Source organism: Anopheles gambiae, chromosome 2 (genome assembly GCF_943734735.2).
Source record: "Anopheles gambiae chromosome 2, idAnoGambNW_F1_1, whole genome shotgun sequence".
Taxonomy (NCBI): Eukaryota; Metazoa; Arthropoda; class Insecta; order Diptera; family Culicidae; genus Anopheles; species Anopheles gambiae.
The window spans coordinates 11,397,114-11,415,016 of NC_064601.1; the positions used below are offsets into that span (position 1 = coordinate 11,397,114).

Here is a 17,903-nt window from a genome sequence, read left to right on the forward strand (position 1 = left end):
ATTTGTTTCTCTTGTGAAATTTCCTTTCCTTTGATTGTTAAGCATATTTAATCAAACCATACATAAGGTATGGAGCTAAAAATGAATAGGAATTCTATATTTTTTTAACTATATATTATTAAATTTTCGCTTAACAGTAAAAATATTCGAACTATGGTTTTGACAGTGCGCTTGCTTTGCTGAATAATGCTTGCCGATCTAAATCCCGTTTTTTTGTCATTATTTAAGCCAACCAGCGCCAACCGGTTGACAGTTCGTACTGCTCCATACGCAATTATTGCGTGAGCAAACAACCGCACGCACACAGCTACAAAATGTGCACCGCCATTGTAATAACGGGCGGCACTGCCTTTGGCAACCTTTGTACCGCTTAGTCAGAACGACGGAGAAGAAGGGTATGTTCGTTGACATTGCTTTTCCCGGTTTGCCTACCGTCCCCATCATAATCCACCCATGTAACCTGCCTGGGTCCACAACGCGACACGCTAATGATCAGGTACTCACAACGCACGCTGATCCGCGATCGGCTGAGCGCGAGAGAGGACAATGACATCTACGTGATCGCGAGGGCTTTTCTACACTCCCCCCCCTCCCCAGGGGCGGCTTATCGTATTCGTGCAGATCTTGTTAAATGTGTCGCCGCCACGATCAGGCCCCACAAACGCACGTGGAAAACACGCAAAACAAATTCGAGGTCGGTATTTTGCCACTTCCATTTGAGGTGATTAGAGGGAAAGATACAGATTCGTCATCCGGTTTGACGTTTAGCCGGAATTGGATTGAGTACCGCTACCATGTCAACGACCTCTGCTTAACGAGCCACACATTCCATTGTGTGGGTACGAGTAGAGGGCGCATTATTTGAAATTTGAAGTATCAAAAATGGTCTTTCGAACCGGATTTCATAAACAAATGCACGGTTTGAGCGATAACCGATAACTCTGAACCATAAGTTGTAATCAGAAGTTGTGCAGAAAAACCAACCGTATAGAAAACAATCAACCGACAATCACGGAATCCATTAGTTTACATTATCGTGCACCACTCACTCCTTGCCAACAGCCGAGGATATGCGCCATCTTCCTGCCGATTCTCCCTCTACATTGAGACAATACGGCAATACTCTCATCCCTATTCGCGTCTAGGCTATTTATTATGCGCTATCGGACACTTTCGCACCATTTGGTACCAAACGGGAGATGTCCCACAGGGGCTGGTTTCTTGACAGCCGAACATACAAGACGCGGACGCGCGCGCGCGGCATCCATTAGTCACGTCCGTTTGTGTGACCGGTCGGTCCACTACGACGCGTGCAAAAGGGAAACAAGAAAAAGGCAATGCAAAAGTACATCGCTCAATTGGCAAGGGCTGCTAGGGATTCGCCCACGTTTCCTTATCCTCGCCATATTTAACTCATTGCTTACGTCCGTATGGGGGCTTTATTGCACTGCAATCTCATTCGGACGATTTCATCTTCCACTCGTGCGTGTTTGCGCGACCTAATAGCTAGCTCTGAAGGAGTCTAGCAAAGCTTCAAGGGGTGGAATCGTCCAAAATCCTCGTGCTCCAAAGTGGATCCGATCGCGTGCCAGCTACAATTTGCGTCTTTGCAACATCCAATTTGTATGTGTCCTCCTAGTTGTGGTCCAGCACAGGGCGGTCAAGGCGGCAACCACAGCAAACCAGAATAGAATACACCCGAACGCAGGAGGGAAGCCATTTGCAGACAGAAATAGTGTCACGTGAGACTATTTGTTGTAGGGCAAAAGAAATAGACGCACCCCAACACATTGGACACACTTCGGTTTCCATTCGTTGGAATGTAGCAGAAATGTAGCACTGCCGAAGTGACCACAGTTAGTGTCGCTTTACTTGGTGTAGTGGCAAAAACTTGAAAAAAAAAGGTTAACAGGGTTACGCGATGGAATGCATCGGAGCACGAATCGATCGATCACATACTGCAGGCACAAACGAACGGGTGAGGCGTAGTTTTGTTCGTGTTCCGCCTAAACTTGAAGGTGTCACAGGAAATGCTGCCGCTCTCGCACGCGTCGTACCATTAGTTGGAATGGAAGTTTTACGCCAATGAATATTAATTGCTCCATTGCGCCATCCAATGCATAAGGCGGGGAAACCTTCACAACAACACCGCGCTTTCACTTACGCCCAAGTCGGGTGTATATGTATACACATATTCGCAACTCCAAAATGTGTTGATGATGTGTTGTTGCTGTTCACGCTTGTTAGACAAATATGGCCGAGGAGCGTTTGTGTCTCGATCGATTCTGTCCAATGTTTGTTCGTCGCTTGTCGCGTTTCCAAACTTCAAATTGATCAAGTTGGTGTGAATATACGTTTCGAGGGTGGTGGAATATATGCATTGAATCCCCCCAGTTTTATGACGTTCCCGTTCTAGGGCCATAAAAATGATAATAAACTCGTTTCATCGCACTCGTACAATGGAGGACTGTAAAGTTTTCGCGTCGTTGCCCGACGCACTACCCAGTTACACTTCCATTGAACACGGTTATTGTAATCATTTGTACATTTGTACCGCTTATTACGTTTGGTTACGTTCGTCGTTACGTTCGTGTTAAATTCTGGTACAGTTCCTTTTTTGTGTACGTGTTTTTTGTGTAAGTGTTCCGGTTCGAATACGGTGTTTCTTCTTACTCAAACATGGTGTGTGTGTCTTTTTAAACAGATTTTACGCTGTATCCGTAAAGCCAACAAAACCTTGAATGTCGTCTTAATTAAAGCAATACTCACTCGCTTCTTTACCGATTGTATCTCTCTCTCTCTCTCTATCTCTCTCTTGATGGCATAATTAGATTGATAATTATTCTCGCAATTGCCCGCGAGTATATGGGGAACCGTTTCTTCTTTAAGCTAATGCAAACCGAAGGAGATGTTATGAAGCCGCTACCGTCCGTATTACACAAATAACCTTCAATGGTTTGATGATTCATTTCAAAAATGACCATTCTTTGTGAAGTATTGCATTCGGAAAGAAGTAAACAATTTGTATATTGGTACTGTGGGGTGGCCTCTCAAGGCTTTGCAATGTTGGTTTCCGGTTTACCGGTAAAATCGAACTGATCTCTACTCTCCATCATTAGCGAGAAGATGGTAGATAAGATGTAGCAGCTTCAGGGTAGTTGTTCCAATCGAAATGAATTTTGACAATTTACCACTTCTTTTTTCCTGTGCTTCAGTTCATTAGTTTTGTCAATTAAGATGTTTTGCTGAGTGCTATCTTTATTTTAACGGCACAGTGTCATCATTTTTTTCACTTTTTGCTCTTTATCTTGCTCGCGCTATCCCTCTCAACCTCGTATCCAAGCCCGCTGTGCCTTGGTTTAGCAATTTAATTTCATTTTAATTAAAAGTCATTTTAATTTTCCTTTTATTTTTCGCTTCACAAAAATGCGCATTCCCCGTCCGTGTGACAGCTACAGTGCCATCGAATCCCCAAGAATCCTCCCCTCGTCATCAAAAAATAAAGAAGCGTTCCATTAAAATGTGCGAATCATTCCCAATGACCGGAAGCAACGACACGAAAACGCGAACAGTTCGAGAGGGCGAAAAAGCTTCCCGCCCCCCATGTCCTCCCGCTATGCCACTGAAAGCGTTAAAAGGCGATTCTGGAACCATTTCCGGGCGCATGTTCCACGAAAACAACACGATCTGACAGGGATCGCCCAAATGGATAAACTGTTTGGGGATTACAGGGAGATGGAATGGGACGTAGGGAGCCAGCGGCGTGTGCCCCCAAACCACACCAGTGACCTCAATTTTATTCGCACGGGGGTCCGCGCTAATTGCTGTTTGATAACTTTTGCTAGAATTTCTAATTTACTCACGGGTTGTTGGTGCCGCAAGGTTTTTCTTTCACCTTTACTTTGTTTCGCGCGCGCCGAGCACTCGATCACAACACCAGCCAGCCCTTCTCGGATGTTGGACAGTGTAATTTGTTGTCAAGTCAGGGGGGGCGAACTCACACACTTTTATTCGAATTTTTTTTTAGCAAAAAATAAAATAAAATAAAACACCGCTACTATCCCTTAGTGCTTTGAGAAAATACTAATGTCTTTTTTTCTTCGGTTTTTGTCTACTTTCTTCCTTCCTCGTACAGCCTGGCGAGTCCGGTTTCGTGGTGTTGGGCGACCTAACCCTGGAAACGTCGACCGATCCGGACGATGCGTGGGCCGCCGGTCCGCCATCGCCGTGCAACGGTGAATTCGCCAACGCCTACATCGTGATCAATGGCAAATCGAGCATGAGAAACAAGACTAGTAGAAGTAATAATAAGGTAAGTTACACTTTTTGGCTATCGCCCCGTTTTGAAATCCAATTAGTAGCGATTTATGAGCAAGTTTATTGGGGGAAAAAGCAGCCCAAAAAGTTGTTGGTCGTTAAGAGTTTTGGGCAAGCGATTGAGGCGTTGTGGGAAGGAGTTGTTGCAACGGCTAAGACAGTCCAACGCCTAGCGACAAGCCCTTCAAATTGTGGATTTTAATGCAAAGGCAATTTGAAAATGAATATTACAAGCATTTTTAGCATGCACATGTGTTAATTGTCTAAAAGACGTGTCATAATTAATATTGAATATGATGTGGTCTAATTCATTTCAAATTTGAAAGCAATCTAATGATTTACATTTGAACATGACCTGAGTTCCAGTGTGACTCACTGCTAAATAGGCAACGGGTTCGTCGTTTAACCTTGCACAACTGTTTAATTTTCTCTTATCATTAATAATTTCGCATCTAGTAAATATAAACAAACGTAAAATTCGCACACCCAAACACAGACACACACACACACCCTATCCGAAGGTTGTGCCTTTTTCCTCGCAGGTTTCTATACAATATTTTGCCAATAGCTATGGATTGTTGTGTCAACAAGAAGCAGGAGCGTTCGCTGCTATCGCTCTCATTTTCTCCTCAAACAAACGTTTCTAATGGTAAATATTTCTGCTCGTTTTGCAAACAGCGCTTTCAAGAGCTCAAATGCTCCTCTCCTACCCCTCGCTGCAGCTTCATGTTCATCCCCCATTGCACTTGGGTGATTGGATGGCTTTTCAGCACTCTCTCGCTACGCGATCACGTGCATGTGTGTGAGACGCTGGCAAACATAACCTCCCACCGTTTTGCGTCGTGCCCCTGTCCTCTCCTGATAAGCGCCGGGGTCTGGTTACCATTTCTGCTTCCCGGTGTGTGCACGTAAACGCACTCAAGCTCACTCGCTGTCTCGCACACAAATACATTTGCTGCAAGTGATTTGAGATTTGGCGTGCAAATCGTACAGCCAAAGTGAAATTTTTCACCATTCTCACTCCCGGTTTTCGCAAACGTGGCACAGCACAAAACGCTTGGTTCCGCCGACGGAAAAGCCATTGCTCGATGGTGGTAGTTGGTGGCCTCCGTGGAAAGGAAAACCAAAGCAGCACCCCAAAGACGCGTGGCGGCGGGTTTGCTACGGTGGAACCCAAAATCAGCAGTGGAGGCAAACAGTGGTGTGAATGTTTGAGCATACATTTGAGTGGGTTGGCCACTTCTGGTGAGTGTGTGTGAGCGAACGGGGCGATACTAAGCGGCTAAGGAGGAAGAGAAGTGGGGGTTTTTGGGTGGAAAATTGTTACACCCATCGTGCGCTGATGGAAGAGCCCATCTGCTGTTGGCGCTGATGCTTCCAACATTTGCCGTTTTCAAACCGCTTCAGCACGCATCTGCAGACGCTCTTCCGATGACGGCACCGATCAGGGTGCAAAATCCCTGTATGTATGTGGAGTAGGAAGCGAGAAGAAGATAGGAACTGGAAACTGGTTGGGAAAAAGCCAACCACGCTCATCATAACCGTCGATCGCGCAGGCAACTCTCCAGCGCTCTCTTGTCTGGAGATGAAGATGGTTTTTCTTAATGAATGTTGCGCCGCCGTTTTTCCGCACAGCCGAGATCCCAGGTCTGGCTGTCTCTGTGTGCGTCTATTTTTAGGTGTGCGTGCGTCTGTTAGACCTGTATTTTACCAGCACAGCAGTTGTGTGTAGGGGCTGCATAAGAGCTATGCAATGCCCCTGCCGCGTGTAAAATTCCGTTTCCTTATGTCGGCGTTCGGATTTTCCCTCCCGTTCGGGGTCCGCACATATGGCAGCAAATGTAGTGTGACGAAGACGACTTCCCCGCGAGTTGACGTTCACTGTCGGTGGATTTTGGGCTCGCAAGGAAAGCGAATCGCAGTGGGAGTTTGGGGAAAATGTTGCGGCACCATTTATCCTCGATGGCGATGGCAGTGAAGCTCTGGAGCGAAAATTTGGACACTGGCATTAGAAGAGCCGCTTGGACAAAATTGGAATCGCCGCTAAAAGGTACAGATGGGGGGGAGCTTTGGGACAGTAGTTCGGCGATGCTTCCAAGGCCACCGCCAGAAGCCAGAAGGAATGGAAGATGCAAATAAATGATTAGGCTTCGGTAGCGTATCGTTGGTAGTTACTGGTGTTTAATGGCAGAGAATAAATTAATAGTATCCAATGGCAGCAGTTTTCTTTTCTTTGGCCCGTTTGCCCACGAGACATTTTGGTAGAATTTATGGCGCACTCTTTATCAGATAGTGAAACAATTGCCATAAATAAGCAGCGATTTAAATGGTTTATTTTTAAGATTAGGGAAGGCCAATGAGAATTAGAAATCAGTTTATTTGGCTCTGCGAAAGTTAATTACATTAACTGGAGTTTGAGCAGAACACGAAAAGTAATGTTATGAGGTGGAGTGACTCGAAATCAGTCCAAAACATTGATTCGTTTGCTAGCAGATCATTACTAACCATTCCTCCATTCTTTAATTGGTTTTGTTCCTTGTCCATTTCACGTCACGAATCAAACAAATACACTTCTGTGCTTGTGCAAACACGATTGCAGCATCATTCATCTTACTTAACATTCGTGCAGTAGAGATGCACTTGACAGTTTGCTTGTCCGAGTGCGATTCGATTGACATCGAACGCTGGCAAATACTTGCGGCGCATTCCACAGTATCTGACCACGGTTTGACGGCCATCTATCGGCCGTAAAATCTGTGTAAAGCCACAAAAGACTAATGAACTGCGGCGACGGCAGCAACCACTAGCGTTTGGCAAGCTTATTATACATACCAGCATAACATCTCAGGCTGGTGGGAGCTTAGAGAGGCAAATCCTTCTCTAAACAGTGTTTTCAATTTCTCCTTCAAGAGAGCAATCATCGCCCACCGCCCGCACTGAGCTGCCGGCAATGGAACGTCACGTCGTGAAGTGTACTGCAACCACACACACACACACACTTGCACACCGTACCATCTGCTCTTGCGTGTCTGCCCGTGTCTCCGGTGCGATGGACATCTTCGCGAAGCAGAAATAATGTCCAACGCGCCCTGGGGTCGTTCCATCTTGATCGATAGTCCACGGGCTTTGGCGCGTGGACTTCTTGGCGTTGGAAGCTGCAGAGAGAAATCCTCTTCGCCCTGCGTCTGTTTGTTTAGCAATTTTCCATCTTTGGTGATCGGATCGAGTGGCCGACACGTGGCTGAGTGCATGTCTGCAAAAGGAAGCCCAGAGCTACCCGGACCGGAGGAGTGGCCTGCTGAAGGTATTTGATCCTTGATGGCCCCCGAACCGGTTAACAACTTGTCAATTGAAAACCGATCAACGCTTTATGGCGATGACATTACCCGGGTGAAACTCTTGCACCCACCACCGGCCACGATTGCTTTATTTATTTTATTGGAAAGTGATCGCACAGTGAGCAGTCTTGCCTTTTAAGCATTGGCTTTTATAGATACGATTTAATGGATATTAGTTAAATCTGATACTGCTTTGATTGTCCCATGGTGTCTTGCACGGGCCAAACAGAATGTGAAATTTATGTTGTTATCTCCCCGTTAGACTCATGACAACTCACGCCGTTCCGAGTGCAACTGCGCAGCGGGCGAACGGCATTCGTTATGTGTGTGTTAGCTTTGCTTTGTTTCCCACCGCAAGATAAGAAATATCAGCATGCCCTGACCGCTGCTAGTGTGTGCTGTTGTAGACTGACAGACGGAGCTCTGGTTGCGCTTGGATTGCATTATTTTTTTTTCTTTTTGCGTTTGTTTTGTGGCAAAACAACTGTTTCTTGTGATAAGCAGCAGCAACTGTCAGGCAGAACACTGGGATTAAAATTGCAAAAGCCCGCATGTCCGGAAACAGTGACTCGTTTCCCCATATTTGTGTATCAAGGTCCGTTTGGCAACCGCGATGAGTCGTGTTTCAGTGCAACAGGTTTAAACGATTACTGAAGTTAAATCGCGCTCCGTAAACTCCGTACCGACGCATGGTTGCAATATAAATTTAAAATTATTTTCCCGATAAGATCTATGCTCTGAATTGGAATAAAAGCGTACAGAGTACAGTTTGAGGGATGGGGATGAAATAGCCGTGTGAATTCATAACCAGCACTGGCGTTAAAAGCGTTACAAGTGTTTGATTTTAACATATTCAACCTAAAATATAAATATCGTTAAGGTACAAACATTAATCATCACAAGCTGTAAATGATTTATTCATGTTGCCATGTGATGTTTTCCATGCATCAAAGACTATCTAATTATGCTCCCGCTAAACTCGTATACGAATGAAACCACCACTAAACAAACGCATTCAAAACAGGCTGATAACAACACGTTTCGTATGCTGGCGGCCCTACGGAGAGCTCATCTTCGTTTCGGGCTACGGTGTGCCCTTAATGCTCGATATCGAAAAGCTAATCCCTTCAGTGAAAGTGATGATACCGTTCGGAGGCTTCGTGCGCTGATGCGCCTACTTTACAGTTGCGTCGAGGCGTTCACCAGCATCAACTTCATTGAATGATGCACCGGATTATTGTAAATCAAAATCTGGTTTTTGATGTCGCGAGCCACCTTATCCAAACTAAAAAGTCGCGCGTTTGGGTTCAACCGTCACGGATGGGCTGTCGTAGATTTATATTATGTTTAAGCAGCAATCATTAGTTTAAATAAAGTTGGTTTAAACTGTATCTTACTTAATTGGCAATTTATTTTAATTTTCTTGGATCACTACTACCCTGATAGGAAAGCTTCATAATACCATTCTTCCCTCTAAAGTTAAGATATTTTTCTCAGCGTAGAATGAGCTTAAAATTGCTGCAAAGTTCCATGCAGAAGAGCGTTTTTTTTTTAAATAAATAAATAAAGGGAAGTACCAGTATCTCGTCACATCTATACATCCAACAGACGGCTGCTACCAGCCAAACCGGCAAATTAGTGCAATTGTTACCGTTCGATGGCGGCAGTGGAGAACATACTTACGAAATGCACGTGCACACTACTAGGCAGGGGCGTGTAGTAAATCAACAACCACCACCCGCATCCCGCTCTCTGCGAAGAAAGGTGGAAGTTCGTGCATACGATGAAATAACACACATTAATGCTGCACGCGCGCGCGCGCGAGCCTGCTCCACATATGCTTCGGGGGTGCCTATGCAAAGCAAAACATAGGAAGCCCGATGGATACACCACACCCGACCCTCGGTGACGCGCTGTGTAACAATGTTGCTGGGAAAATGCCGCCAAAGCAAAGCAAAGCGCACGCGGCCGACGCATATACGTGCACATGCTGTTAATTCACCTTCTGCAAAGGGGAAACGATCCGATATTGAGCGTTAATTTTGTTGCAAACCTCTTCCCCCCCCCCCAGGAGTTCGATTGAGCTCGCAGGGCTGGGGCGGGCGTTTTTCTTTCGGGGGGGGGGGGGGGGGGGGGGGGTGCGAACTGCGAACTCAGCACCGTCCGCCGCGCGCGTCTTTCTTTCCCAAGACATGGGGTACTATTCCGCCGGGCGGTTTTGTGGTGTGTTAACCCGCTAGCGCAGCTTGGATGGGCTCGGTGCGTGCGAGCTTCGGCAAAGAAAAAGCACACGATGATTACGAACGAATTTTCACGACGTTTTCCGTCTTCCCTCGCCGTATCTTGCCATCACGCATAAGCTGCTTCTTTTGGGAGCTGGGGCTGAATTTTCCATCGCGTTAAATTGCTCTCTTAAAGCATTGTGGAGAAGCTGGTGAAAATGGTCCAAATCGAACCACTAAATAGTGTTTGTTGAGTGCGTCTGTGTGTATGCATGTTTGGGTATTTGCGATGCGGAAACGGTGGAATCTGCCACAGCATCTGTTCGTTCAAGACCAAAGAGAGGCGAAGACAGAAGAGGCTGTAGGTGTGTAATTTGTAATGTTTCTGAACACAGCCACACGCCAATAGCAATAGCTGCGGATCAGATAATATCATTGAGTATATAGTCGTATCAACAGATCGTTAGCGATAATCGATCAGATCACCAGATCGGCCGGTCATCGTTCAGGTGAAAGTGTTCGAATGACGTTTTCCTTCACTGAAGCCGCAGTTTCCCCGACGTGGCGCAAGAGCACGAAGGGTTTATGTTGGGCTGGGTTCATCTAATGTGATTGATTGCATCATGGCAATGATTGCTTTTGGTTAATATCAGTCGCGCGCTCCCCTAGTTTGCGATTTTCTCACCTTCAAACTGAGCAATCGAACAAAAAAAATAAAGCCGACCATTGCGCAAGCGTTTGGACGAAAATGTAAAGGTTCCGCGTAGACTTCAGACCGAGCACCACCACCGAGCACACAATGGTGTGTAGCATGACTGCAATTGGGTAATAGAAAAACCTGCATATTGATTGCTGTGGTAATCGGTTGTCTGCAGCACAACTTGGCAGCTTGTCTTTTCTGGTTGCAAAAAAAATGGCGGAAGGAGTGGTAAATATTGTACAAGAAATTGTGTGACTGAACGAGGCCTACTTTTGCGCACTTAACCTATTCGGGCGGAGAGTTAAGAACTGCCGAACGTATCATTCTTATACTCACCCACTCAGCCTTAAGAGCGAGAGCCTAAAGTCATAATGGAGCCTCAGCGCAACAAACTGTAAACGCCACAAGAATTAGGTTACGAAACAGCTTTCATATTCGAAATCTGATCTAACCTGCAAGAGCTTGTGGATCGAGCAGACCAGGCACCAGAAACACGATCACCCAGCAATAACCACGAGAATGAGAAAGCCACATTCTTGCCCACTGCGCATGCATGGTGTGCTTGAGCGATGGGGTACATGACCCTCGTCTCATCACCGCTCCTCTTCCCAAAGGGACAGTTAAATCAGGTTTTGGTTCACCCAGCAAAACCCAACCACAGGGAACTAGGTCGAAGACGAGGACGCACCTCTGTGCGTGCTGGAATGGGCGAGAGAAGCAACACTAAAAACAAACCCTCTAGTTGCCCTACGTGCAGATAGAGAGAGAGAGAGATGTATACAAGGGGACAACGATCCGTTCATCGCGAATCATCACTAAGCGAAGAATTAACTCTCCTTTCACCCCGCATGTTACGCATGCCCAAGAGGAAATGTCGCTTAACTCGTTTGAGTGTGTATGTGTACGTCCCATGTGGGGGCTCTGTGTGCAGTATTGTTAAATGGTGCTCACTTGTTTTCCGCCTCGATTAGTCGGATGTGCTGCCGCGTCCACCCCGCTACTTGTCCCTGTCCCCGGTGGGGGGGGAAGTATCTTCTACCGATGGCGTAATTTCTGGCCAACTGCTGCTCCCCGGGAAGCCGGTGTGCTGTGTCCAGTCAGATGGAACAGTGCGGTGAGTAAGGGAGAGAGCACCACAAGCACGTGCGTGTGGGACAGAGAAGAACCCCCCAACCCGATTGCTGCCACGTATTGTTGGGGTGCGGATCGAAAGCAAAAGGCACGCAACCGAGGGGAAAAAGCACCTCGATCGCGTTCGAGAAAGGGTTTTACAACAACAAAAACAAAAGCCAGACGCAAGAAGAAGGTCACTCTGTCGGTGGTGGTAAGTCTCCTCGCCACGCTAACGGGAATGTGATCTGCTACATTTTCATTACCAAACCGAAGAAGCATAGGCAAGAAAGAAAGAGTCAAATCTCTCCCCAAAGGCGAAGGCACGCATCGCCACTGACTCTTGCGCGTCAATCCGGTGGAAGCCAATGTGCCGGGAGAAAGTCAGTCAGAAGGGGATTGTGGGGAGGCGAATGTTGGGCGAATCGAAGAACGAACGTCTGTAAGCTGATCGCGAGATCTTGAAGACTGTAGAATGAGGGGAAAGATCGTTTTAACCAGCGTTGCTTCCTGGTCTGTGATCGTGTACCTTTCGGGTGAAATCATACCCATGGCTCAAACGAACTCTGCGCTGGCCCTTTGAGTGTGTGTATGTGTTTGTTTCTGTTTGGTGCTACGAAGAAATACGATCCTCACACACGCACACGCACACACACACACAGAACTGCTTCGAAAGAGAGAACTTGGAATAAACTCCCTACGAACGGAAGAAGTCAATCAATTCCTGCGGGTCTTCCAGCCCAGAACCCGTTGCACATTTCGTTTGCACATGAAACATTGCCCGCCTATATATGTGTGTGTGTGTGTCCCAGATGCTGGAAGTTAAGCAATGAGTCAAAAATGAAAAATAATCTCCACAGCGAAACACACACACACAAGCCAGCCCCATTTACATTTGTGCAGCATTTCGCGGTTTGGCGACCTCCGGAGGGCCCCAACTGTTGTTCTGGTTTCGACAGCGGCGCGGCTAACTGTACTTTATCTTTCTACTTGCCAGTTCCATGTTTCGCTGTCTTTTTAGGGCTGAGCAGTGGTGGTGTTGGTGGTGGATCATCTTGGCTTCTTGCTGCTAATAGCAGAGGGAGCAAATTTAATAGCGTGCACCCATTTACGCGCAACGAGCAATAATCTTGACCAGATGGTCGCGAATCGGGATGGCTTGGTAGTATGGATGGCGTCGGCTCGTTGTCTCTTTCTTGCAGAGAAGGGAAATTGCCGTCCTGTCTTCTTCAATGTTTCAAACATGGACTAGACTGGCGCTTTAATGCTAAATAATCACTTCTTATTTTAAAGCTGTTATCAATTATGAAGAAAACTGGGATACTTTCTGACCTTCATTATGTGACATAATGGGACATACACAAAAAGATTTATTACTATACGTAGAGAATTAGAATCAAGATGTCTTTAATTAATTTCTAAAATACTAGAAATAGTTAAAACAAGTTAAATAAGCCTTCAACAATTGTCCAACAGAACTGAAAATGTGAAGAATCAAGCATAAATTAAAGTGACCGTATAATAAGTTTTAACTGTAAAAAATCCCATAAATGCACCGTCAATAGCATACAGTGGCAGGCAGCACCACCATCAAGCCCTGCAAAATTAAAGCACTTTATCAGTGTCCATAACAACAGTTAACTGCCCAGCGCCGCACGATGTGATGAATTACTTAAACGTGTGCGGTTCTGCTTCAAAAGAACGCGCGCCAGCAACAAAAAAAAAACATTTTAAATTCGTGTGACAAAAAAAGTGATTCATTTACGGAAGGAAATTGATAGCAACAGAGTGGCAAAACATGGCCGAAAAAATGAGGAAGTGGAAAGCTGACGAAGCAACAGCAGCAGCAGAACTTCGCGTAGTGCAAGAATAACAAAACGAGAACAAGACGTAGAACCACAAAGGGACCAACAAAAAAGTTCAACACAACCTTACCTACTAGTGTGGCGTAACGGGTGGTCAAATTTGGATTCCGCGAAGGATGATGGGTAGAGCGCGTCATCTGACACGCGTTAATTCGTGTGCTATTTTTTCCTCAGCGTTTCGTCCATTCGCACATTTATCAACATGTGCTCCTTTCTGTGGCCATTCGTGTGTGTAGGATGCTCGCAGCAGAACGGGTTACGAAAACCCTTCTTTTTTCTCTAGCCTTAGTGGTCATGCTGCTGGTCATGCATTTTTATCAACGTCATATTTCAAATGCTCCATGCTGCCGGAACACACTGCCGGATGGAAAAGTGCAGCGAGAGAGAGAGAGAAGGGAGCCTGAAATATATTTAAAGCTCTTCGGTTCCTTTCGTTCGCGCCATGCTCAAAAAAGAGAATTTATATTACTTCATTATCAAACAAGCTGCGGGGCGATTTGTTGTTCCGGTAGTACCACCTGTATTTACACAGTTCAATCATATTTTCGTTCACGGGTTCTTGCATAATGCTTTTGCACGGTCTATTTTTAAGCTTTAAAAATCAACACGAGAAGCTTTGCATCAATCTGGTATGTTTGTGTGTTAATGGAACATCGAAAAATATGTAACCCGGTGGACGGTGGTAATGTGCAAACTGCATCCTCCCCATACTTCTTCACGTACGCCGAAAACGAATTGCGGAAGCACATGCGGTGCAGCGCACATGCCCCTTTCTTGTCCACTTCCCTCAAACGCTGCCCCCCGGCCCTCCAAAATATCCCAACTGCCCCGCGGAAGTGATGATGGATCCACAGCAGATGCAAATGTGTGATGCAAGCACAGTGCAGCGGGTGTGAAAGGCGGCAAAATAGTATTAAAAAAATCGCTACCGAAAGCAAACATGCGTACCACGCAAAAGTACGATTAATTTAACACAAACAGTATCGTACGTTTTTCGATTATATAAATTAATTGTGGCTTAATTTGTTTAAAGGGTTGGTCGGTGCACGACGGCTGACGCCCTGGGGGAGAAAGTCGGTGAATTTTTGGCTTGTCTTGTGCCCTCTACTGAATCCCCGTTCCGTAAGAGTGGCAGGTTTGGTGCCGAAAGAATTGGGCCTTTCTATTTGTGTTGCATAAATTCGACTGCAAACGCCATTTGTAACGATACGGTGTGATTGTATGCCAACTTGAGACGCTATTATTATGTGCCAACCTATCAAAGTATAGCTTTCCATCTCATGTCTTTTCACACTTTTCTTTTGACTTTTCACTAACAAACGCAGAGCTCAGGTTTTTTTCCGGTAAAATGGGTCAACAGCCGTCCTGTAACCTGTAGTCTGATTACTATACTTAATCACCATGCTCTTGATCATTGGGTTCACAAAATTTGCCTTCAATTGTGCATCTCCTGCATGTGCACGTGCTTTGGCAGTAAAATATCAGAATCAAATGTGTAGTAGCGTCTGTTGCTAACAGCATCTGCTCTGCATTTCGAGGCCATTCACATCCCATAATGCACGCAATCAAAATACGAAACCAACAGTATTGTGCTTCACATGCTGCAATACTGCATGAGTTTAATGAACACCGAAGAACAACGAGAAAATTCCTTTTTTATGATGGGTTGTTTGACATTCTGCTGCCACGTTGCCACGTATATGGGCACGTGATGGATGCGATGGAGAGAAAGAACATTATGTGTTTGCGTAATGTATGTGTGGTGGAATTCTCTGCTCGTCGTGTATGTGGAAACACATTAATCAAGGAGGAGGGCGAGCACAATTTTATGACTTTACAATGTGCTGTACAAAATGATGCATTGTCGTCATCTTCCTTCGGCCTCTCCTTATTCTGAACGGAGCGTTTTGGGTTGCACCAGCAGAAGCAGTCCTTCTCGCAGAACGACGAAGCACACACGAGACTGGATGCAAATAATAAACCCATGTTCATACACACTTGCTGGTTAGACGGAGGCTGGAACGAAGCTGGCTGTAGTAAAGTGCAGTCAAAATCACTCGCCTCGTTTGATCCATTATGCAGATGATGTAAAGTTGCAGTGTACAACATTCCCTCCCGAGCTATCCAAGAGTCGGCAAACCATTTCGTTACTCTACCCCGGTGTGCGCGCTATGCTAATGATAATGAGCTTGGCAACCGTTGGAAAGTTACAAAATCTATCGTAATGACATTCTAACGCCAGTTTCTAACGGATACTCGACAAAATGATACGTTTCGAAACTATCCAATCCTTTTATAGCCATAACTTTGAAGTAAATCCCGTTCCGCCGTTTCGAGAAGGGAAACAGACCACCGACCAGATGATAAAACTTCCCAGAAACTCCTCCCGTGCACTCAACGCAGGTCTACTAAACAAATTTTATACACTGCAAAACTTCGATGTTCCAACCACGGGACCACTTGTGCGTCATCGGTCAGTAACACCCGCATTTTGAAAAGGGGTGGCATATTTTTGCATAATATTTGGAGCTCTTGCTGCTCGGTGACAAAGTTCAGCCAAGTTCAGTGATCTACGCTCCCGAGCTGTTTCGGCACTCAGACAAGAACACACAGAAACACAAGGTCAAATGTCAGTAACGAAGCAGAGGCGGACGACGGGGTGTGTTGTTCATGTTCTCATCGTTGAGTTCTGATAAAATCAACTCCTACGAGAAGACGACAGGCCAGGGAACGTCGAACACCAGAGGTCACACCTTCTCTTTTTTTATTTCACATTCATGTTCCCGTGTGCCGTTCTTCACGTTTTCCATGAGAATTCGACCCCGGGAAGGGTTTGTCCGTTGCATTGGGTTTGTTTCCCTCCTGTTGGAAAGATTTTGGTGGGAGTGTTGGCATTCCTTGGCGGCAGTGACTGGCCCAAGTCCATGTGAGAATTCTCAGTAATGGGAATTGCTTTATTTTTTCCGTCCCTCCCGTTGACAGAAAGTGGATGGAAATGTTTTCATTATAGTGTCAAAAATGCTCTTTGGATTTTGGAAGAAATTGGGACAGGAAAATGTTTTAGGTAACTTCATTGCTTTTGGGCCATCCTTCGCACATAAGGTGAGAGACGGCGAGTGTTGTTTGAATGTTATGTGGATGCAATTCTTTGGAAATTCTTCCGCAACTCTTCAGAATGGGTTTTTAAGCTGTATGGGAGTAGAAAATGGTATAATGAAAAGATGCGTGCCAGCCATTAATGCCATAATGCCATATATCTGTAACTAAGATCTTAACGCTGTTGCCGCTGCTCTTAGTTTCGGTCACGTCTTGTACACGTGAAGCATGTTAGTTCATTTATCTGAAAGGTAGCAATAGGATTTATTTTGTAGAAATTTCTTCAGCATATCTTCAGCAACGAAGATGTCTGTTAACAATAAATATGATACTTTAAGCTCAACGCATGTGTCAAACGTGTACCATTCCATGAAATAGGTCGATAGGTTTGATTAACAAGAACAAAGTTCCATAAGAAGAGCCCATGTAGTGGGCATACCGGGGAGAATGACATCACATCTCTAAACAGAAAAGTAGGTGGTAGTGACTGAGGTCAAGACCACACCGCAATCATAACGATCATTTATTCGGTTAATAAACTATAAACCCATCCCGATACGATACGTGCGTTTATTTTCGGCTTCTGTCCAAAACTGTCAAACCTACACAAACCCCTTCACAAACCCGGTCGGCATCATTCAGACACTTTGTCCGTTATGGCCTTGAGACCTCCAGGCGTCCAGTGGGCCTCTTTTCGAGTAGGAAGACAACTTATTAAGTGGCAATAATCCGTGGTTCTGTAGTGCTTCGAATGTACAGAAAAGGTTCTCGCCAACGCCTCCTATATTTGTTGTCTGCTGGAATCGTGAAGTCGATCAAGTGCTTCGTGCTTCAAGGTCTTTAATTAAGATATGAGATTAGCAGCGCCTTGAAAAACTATTACTCGTGCGCTTTGACAGTAAAGATCTGCTTGCCTGGTGAAGGAGCTAATTATGGTTAAATTTATGGCCCGTTGAGTGAGTTTAATTATTGATCAGTGAACCTACTGCAGGTCTGGAAGCCTCCTTAATACATCCATTCACAACTTTAGGTGTCCAGCGTCGTATGCTTTTTAATGCCTAGATACGCTTTAAAACACACATATAGTGCTTGTTGCAGTTATTCTAGACAATATTCCATCAATATGAATATTCCTGCAAAGTCATCAATTATCCTACTTCTACTTTATTGCGTCCTACGCCAACCATAATATGTTGATGACATCAAAACCTGCGAATGACATCATCGAAAAATGTAACGACACAAATTGGATCAT

The 17,903-nt window shown here is 45.4% G+C and overlaps 1 protein-coding gene across 10 annotated transcripts in view; it reads left to right on the top strand.

Moving 5' to 3' along the window:
* The window catches only part of LOC5667753 (homeotic protein female sterile), a 66,898-nt gene that overhangs the window by 30,306 nt on the left and 18,689 nt on the right, over positions 1-17,903 (top strand). For all 10 annotated transcript variants that reach the window (XM_061642889.1, XM_061642892.1, XM_061642893.1 and 7 more), the window contains one exon: positions 4,136-4,312. In XM_061642889.1, coding sequence (XP_061498873.1) covers positions 4,136-4,312 — 177 coding nt within the window. The remainder of the gene's footprint in view (positions 1-4,135; positions 4,313-17,903) is intronic.